This window comes from Rhinoderma darwinii, chromosome 2 (assembly GCF_050947455.1).
Source record: "Rhinoderma darwinii isolate aRhiDar2 chromosome 2, aRhiDar2.hap1, whole genome shotgun sequence".
NCBI lineage: Eukaryota > Metazoa > Chordata > Amphibia > Anura > Rhinodermatidae > Rhinoderma > Rhinoderma darwinii.
In genome coordinates, this window is record NC_134688.1 from 95,002,849 (window position 1) to 95,010,857 (window position 8,009).

Here is an 8,009-nt window from a genome sequence, read left to right on the forward strand (position 1 = left end):
AACCTCTTTGACTCCTGAATAACATATAATATAAACTTTGTCCATTATTTGTCTCACCTATTATTATTTTGCAGCAAAATATTTTTTTTGTAGAAGGAAAATCTGTATAGTGCAATGTATGCAAAGTGCTGGTTAAAGTCATAAAATCCATCCATACGTCTCTTGTCTTTTTTCAGATCTGTGGTTTGCAGCTGACGCCAAAGTATATGTGATTTAGAAGCAGATCATTTTTCTCAGGAAATGCATTTCAACCATATAAATAAATATTGATTTAATGGGTAAGTGTACATTGTCAATGCCATTAAGACATGTTAATTATGCATTCTATAGTTTAGCTATGACAGTGATGCTTGAATTTACTAAGCAGAAACTTCTAACTTTTCTGATACAAAGACTTTCCTCCCTACAAATTATAATGTTCTACAGTTAAAATTTGTATTTGTTCTGTGGACAATACTTTAGGTTTAAATATATTTAGCAGTGATGTAAATTAGTTATCAGACTGTGTGATATTGCAAAATGGGTTCTAAAATATTCCTCAAACAACCCTGCGAATCCAGATCGGTACTGGCCATAACTGGATTTGTGATTGTGAACATGTGAAGTCATGTTCTCATCTGTTTTCTCTAACCCAGGGGGCCAAATGTACATGGAGCTGTACTGTCAGGTTGAGTGGCATGATTTACCATTTGTCGTCCAACGTAGATTATTAGCTGCTAGTAATGGCTTTTAATGCGAATGTTCTCTGTGTTCAAAGAAAATTGAAGATACTGGAACACTACCACTAAGCGGCCATTTTGGATACTATGAGTGAGAAGGGGAGCAATGCTACTTTACCCATGTTTCTTCTATCAATACCCATCCTACAGTTTAGACCACTAACATTGTGCTCATTTCTGGAATTTGTAACCCAGATTTGATATGTATTTTTACTTATATTTCAGCTCTCTTGAAGATGCACTGGACACCAGAGCATGCCCAGCCCCTGAACCAGTGGCCAGAGCAGCACCTCGATGTCTCTTCAACTACTTCATCTCCGGCACATAAAACTGATGCCTTTCAAAGTAGTCGACAAAGACTGAATTACGCTTGGGCAAACGATGACATATCTGCACTGACTGCTTCTAACCTCCTGAAGAGATATGCAGAAAAGTACTCTGGGGTCTTAGAATCACCATATGAGAGAGCACCACTGAGTACCTACACAGATGGGGCTTTTGGACCTGTTAATGGACAGAAGAGTGACCTTGAAACTTGGCAAATGTCACATGGGTCTGATAGTTCCTATACAGTAAACTCTATACATGATAGTTTGGCTGGCTCCAAATCAGGCAATGGACACATTGGGTTGGGCAGCCCAACAATTGCATCTGGCAATTTGCCTGAACCACTTTATCCTGGTAGTACATGTGGAGCACCTAATCCTGCAAGTGGTCTTGTGGCACCTCAGGATTATACCTCAACTTATAGTGGCACATACCTCCCATCTGGATATTGCGGCCAACCCACTGCAGCACTTCCAGCAAGCCACCCATCATCTCTCCATAGCTCAGGACTTCAGCCAACACATTCTTCACCAGCTTTAGTTCATGGATATAGTTCTTCTGGCACAATATACAACTACAGCTCAAGCAGCTACCCAACCCAACCTGGATATGGAGGGATGCATCCAGCACATCCTTCTGGTTATCTTCCTTCAGGTATTGCTGCACCTACACCACTTCCACCTCATACAGCATCATCAAGACTTACTGTGGTCCCTGGATACACGTACCAAAGTTCTAATTTAGCGCCAATCTCAGTCTCTCCACTGAGCACAGAGTCAAGCAGTGCCCTGAAAAGGAAAGCTTTTGATATGGCACCGGAGGAAAGTGAAGGAAAATATAGAAAATACAGCTATGAACAACCAAAGACTACCTCGGATTCATCATTTCAGATGTCTGACAATGTACCAAATGAATGCAGAGGAAATGGCTTCAGTCGCAATGGTGAAACCACTCAGATGCCCTTTAAACCTGGAAAGCATGCAGCCGCAGAAGAAGAACAAATAGGAAAGTACAGCAGTCAGTCGATGAAGGCAATGATTTCACCTACATACAATGAAGAGGTCCCTTTAAGATCTGGTGAAACATTTGGTAAGTTCACACCACCAGTAATAAATGGTGAACGGAGGGGGAATGTACAAGGACATGTCTTTACACAGAGAATACAGATTTCAGGGATTAAACCACCAGGATTTTGTAACCCATCAGATGACCAGTTAAAAAATGTGGATCCTCTAATTTTAGAACTTGTCAATGATGAAATTGTGGACTGCGGGCTCCCAGTGCAGTGGACTGATATAGCTGGCCATGTATCTGTAAAGGCGGCAATTGAAGAAGAATTAGTGTGGCCTATTTTAAGACCTGGTGCATACACTGGAGCCAACAGACCTTCAAAAAGTATTTTACTGTTTGGCCCTTCAGGTTCAGGAAAGACCCTCTTGAGCAGGTGCATTGCAACCCAGCTGGGGTCTACATTTCTGAAAATCAACAGTGCTATACTTGTCTCTAAATGGAAGAACAAGAGTGAAAAGGTTTTGCAGACTGTGTTTTACATGGCAAGCTGTCATCAGCCTACTGTGGTTTTTATTAGTGAAATTGATCTCTTACTTTCTGCGCATATCAGTGAGGAAAATACTCACCTCAGTAATCTGAAGTCCCAACTACTCTCCTTCTTGGATAGCATAGCTACCTCATCTGATGATAGCATTATCTTTATTGGAACTTCACAGAGGCCGGATGATGTTGATGAAGCTGCTCACCATAGGTTTGCCAAGCGGTTTTACATATCTCCCCCTGATAATCTAGCAAGAAGGCAAATCCTACATCACACTTTGGCTCAACAAAACTACTGCCTTAGTGAAAGGGAAATGGCCCTACTGGTTCAGCACACAGAGGGCTACTCTGGCAATGAGCTGATTCAACTCTGCCAGCAAGCTGGAGCAAATCATCTCCATGGTATTTCAGGTCAACTTCAACCGACATCCTACAAAGACTTTGAGGGGGCGTTCTGTAAACTGCGAGCTGGTACTTCCCAAAAGCAATTAGACTTATATGTGGAATGGAATAAAATGTATGGCTCAAGACATTAACTGTGGAATGAAATCAGTTTAATTCCTTGACATAACACTGGCATTGTTTTTGTTTTTTTTCTTAGGGTGCGTGTGTTGAGTCCTTAACATGAGTGGAGACCTTAAAGAAGTGTTTCTATCCCTGTAAACTTAAATGTGACAATTTGATGTTGAGTGATGGGCATCTTTTTTACACGTGCACGTGTATATATATGTATATATATATATATGTGTATATATATATATATATATATATATATACACATATATATATATACACATTCACATATTTGTATAGTAATGTTCACACCATGAATGTTTTTGAAAAAAAAAATCAAAACTTTTGATTTTGTTTTTACATATGGAAACCTGTAAAAAAAAATGTAGCTCTTCACTGTACTCAGGATATCTTATATATATTGCCAGATGATGGCAGTGCCACTGTAGTTTGGTGATTATGAATTAAGATGTTCTGCAAGTATAACATGATCTCAAGGACTTTTTCCACTGGCTCGTCACAGCCGGTCTGTTCACATGTAAATGTTTTGATCAGCAGAAAATGATAGCCCCTTCATGGCACTTTGGGGAGCCCAGTTCATACTTGTCATAGATTAGGTGACCAGAAACAGCAATCGATTGCGTTGTACAAGGCTCAAGAACCAACAACTAAGAAGGGATGGAAAGAAAAGTACACTGCTAGCTAAGTATAGGAACCATTTGTATTTCTTTTTTTAACTTGTTTTTTTGTTCTTCATGTTTATTTCGAAATACTCAGGAAACGTTTACTTCCAAAAAGAATGTTTATAGGACTCATTTTCAAGATTTGAATTAGAGACCATAAAGTACTTGAAGTTATTACCAGGATTGAATGTATTGCCAGTTCTTTCACTCCAGTTATCAGGAACAAAATGTCCTACAAAGGTTTTTACCCGGTTCTAATTTTTTTCTTAATTATTATTATTTCATTGTTACTGTAGTGTTTATGGAGTAATGTGATTTCAAAATGTGTCAGTAGCACGGTAGATTGGAACACATTGTCAGTACCACTTTTTGGATAATATTTGCTATGTTTTTTAGGTCAGAATTTCACATATGTCTTTTTTTGTTGACAATGTTTACAGCTGTGATATAGTTTAATTTGATAACTAGACAAAGAGAAATACATAGTCTTCCCCACAACTGATCCAACATCAGAGCTTACTTCCATCCAACTAAAAGAATTAAGCCCTTTTATTCTTCAGAAAAGGTTCCCTAATATTGAGTGTTTTGGTTTATTACACACAATGGAAGAAGCCATTTTTGAGCCATACCAATGTTCAGATAACTGATTCAGTACACTTTGTTGCATGGCTAGGCTTCAAAATGGCTGCCCTCATTAAGGGATCATGTATCAATTGGCATACGACAAAAAATAAATGGAGTAAATGCATCAGAAAAAATGGCAGGCTTTTTGTATGCCATATTTTTCAACATTTTATTCAGTTTTTTTCTTCAACTAATGACAGCCCCAAAAGTTAAAAAAAAAGCTATATGCTTTCGTCCAGGTGAAGTTGCAACATATTTATGAAGTATCCTATGACAAGTATGTTGTAGATTCTTAGAAATCACAGATAAATTGAATGTTTTATACAAACAATGTGATTGATACTTGACCATATTTATGTGAAGGTGATAAGCAGTGGTGCAACGTGAAGCTCCTGGGCCCCAATGCAAAATCTATAACAGGACCTCCCAACTATCACACATAATTTATAGTACTGGTCTCCACCTATGGGACAGAGGATCCCTCTGGAACGCTTTAGGCTCCAGGGCCTAGCTGCGACCGCAACCTCTACACCCTCGAGAGCTACATCCCTGGTTAAAAGCATGAGTGGAAACATATCTCATTCATATTATGCACAAAATACAAAGGTTACAGTATGTCTTTTAATTTATTTATAACAAGTTATAATACATTAGTTTACTAGATGAAAAATGTTTAAAAGCATCTTTTTGTTAAATGACCAAAGAACTCGTAGTGTTTAGGTAAAGATGAATGTAAAATACCAAAGTGTTTAGGGATAGGGATAATTGTTCATTACACTGAATGCCAAATTACAGAACTGTCCACCCATATTTACTATATACAGTGTTCATTCTTCTTAACAGATTGTTTACTGATCACTGGTGGTCTTGTTTGTCTGTTTATGTATGCCTCATTTTCATGTGAAAATGTGTTCTCTTTAAACCAAAGTTTGTTAGCGAATAATATTTTGAAATATTGTAATAGAAAGTTCTATTAGTTTTATAGTACATATTTAATCGGTTGCCTCCCGCCTTCTCTGTAACTCAGTCTGGAGTCAAAAATTATTAAAATTATACTTTGTTTTAATTTTGATTTAAACCAAAGATGCTAAAAATTTCATTTTGTACAGTTCAACTTTATAATGGGTTGCGATGTAATGTATGTATAATATTCTGCCTAATGTGGGTAAAATTTTGCAATGTGCTATGCTGTTCATTTACATTCAGGGACTGTGCACGGCTCTTGAGGTTCAAACTTTTCATGTTGGTAAGCCTATGACTGACTCCATTGTAGTGCGTAGTATGTTGGCAGCACACCAAATCTAGATAAGCTGGTCCTATTAACAGTAGTGTGTTGTAGTGTCATTTTTAAAAAATGTCAATGTACAAAAAACCTGGACCATGCCAAAATTCATATCAATGTAAATTTTAGGATAGCAATTTATAATGTCACAACATATTCAGATCACATATCTGTATCTGTCCTACTAAAATCTAGTGTTAATAATTGAAGTCTATTCACTTACAACTTCTGGTGACCATCATTTCTCCAGCATGTCCTGTCTTCAATTTGGGTCTTCTCAATGTCATTTTCATGATTTCTATCTAAGTAACCATTTAACTTGTTGGTAGAGGTCCTCTTATTTTTCCTTCAGCTCTTCCACCTGTAATTGTCTTTCCCAATAAGCTGGATCTTCAAATGATCTATCTAAAATAGAATAGCGTTCCCATTTCAGATCACATACTACATCTGTACCAGGCCTACTTGGATGCATACATGTATTACCAATTGGCAGTAAGACCATATCTGTTCAACAATGATTATTTAAAGGGAAAATCCAGTCAAAATATTGGCCACCAGCTTTACTTACTGAAGAGATATTCAGTCAAATGAAATGTGTGAGAAGATCACATTTTTGAAGTCCGTGATCTTGGACCACCACTGATTTCCATAATGAAAGGATCTATTCAGCGCTCAAACTCCTTTGGCACTGCTAAGACATTTGATAATGGAAATACTGAAATGGAAGATACTAAAAATGTTGTATCACATTTTCATAATAGAAATCTATTGGCAATCCCAAAGAGAATTTATCTGTCTATAGAGCCATTTAATTTAATTTAATGGCAATCAGTGTTGGTTCCAGATCACAGAATTCACCAATATGGTGTTCTCACATAGATCTATGACATACCAGAAGTTAATTTTGACCGGTTTCTCCTTAGTCCCTTGTGACATTTGATGTACACTATATGTACGTTATAGTCGGGAAGGGAGGAATATGGAGAGGACTCACGGGCTGTGCCCACTCCTTGCGCCAAGGGTATCAGCTGTATGTTACAGCTGACATCTCGCCCTAACAACTCGGATCAGAGATAACACCTATTCTGGCTGTTTAACCACTTATGGTAAAAGCACAAAAAACGGCAATATATAAGTATTGCGTAAGTATTGCAGTGTATTGTGCAAGCAATCTAACAATCGCATGTTTAAGTCCCCTAGTAAAAAGAAAACATTTGTTGAATAAAGTTTTAGGAATATAGAAGAAAAATATTAAAAGTAAAAAAAAAAAAACACCAATTCTTCCATTAAAGTAATGTAAACAATGGGAAAAAAAAACTTTGTATATACACATCCGTAAATCTCCGAACTCCTATAATATAACAATATTTAAGCCACAGGTTGAATGTTGTGAAAAAAAAAGGCAACATTTTTTTATGGTCACCTTACCTACCAAAAAATGGAATAAACCGTGATCAAAAACTTGAATTTACCCTAAAATAATACCAAGAAAATCTACAGCGCGCCCCTCACACAGCTCTATTGATGGAAAAAGTAAAACGTTATGGGTCTCAAAATATGGAAACACAAAACAAATTTTTTTAAAAAAAATTTCTTTTTATTTTGTAAAAATAGTAAAAGATTTAAAAAAAAAAAACAACTTATAAATTTTGTATCACAGGAGTCATATTGACCCGCAGAATAAAGTTAGCATGTCCTTTTACCGCCCGGTAAATGACGTAAAAATTAAACCCAAAAAACAATGGAGTAATTGCTATTTTTTTCCATTTCTCTCACAAAATTATTTGTAAAGGTTTCCTAGTACATTATATAATACCATAAATAGTGCCATTCAAAATTACAACTTGTGCCACAAAGAAAAGCCTCCTATGGCTTTGTTGATGAAAAATAAAAAAAGTTATGGCTTTTGGAAGGCAGGGAGGAAAATACTAAAGTAAAAAAATAAAAATGAAAAATGGCTGCGGTGGTAGAGGATAAAGAAGTTGACCCAAACCCTGTCCATATAATATATATGGATGTTAGAACACTAAATCAGATATTTGCTAACAAGCAGCCGCTCTCGATCTGACGGACTCAAGCCTTCCATGTAATACTACATTTACCCTACAGTGGCCACTGCAGGGAAAATGTCTGGCTAGCTTCCCCAACAAAGTCATCTGATCATTGCAGAGGCTCCCATATTGAAGGGGTTATCCGTGGTAAAGATACAGTAAGGAAACCTTATGTTCGTTAGTTTTTGCATAATATAGAAATATTTATGTCATAAATTCCTATGTTTCATAGATTGCAAAGAAAATAAAACATATTACA

General features: G+C 36.8%; 1 protein-coding gene across 1 annotated transcript; it reads left to right on the forward strand.

The window, feature by feature from the left end:
• The first annotated feature begins 949 nt into the window (after window positions 1-949).
• LOC142740718 (fidgetin-like) lies at window positions 950-3,133 on the forward strand. The gene has a single exon (XM_075850130.1). It carries the CDS (start codon window positions 956-958, stop codon window positions 3,131-3,133), a length of 2,178 nt encoding a protein of 725 aa, XP_075706245.1. The 5' UTR covers window positions 950-955.
• Window positions 3,134-8,009: the final 4,876 nt, after the last annotated feature.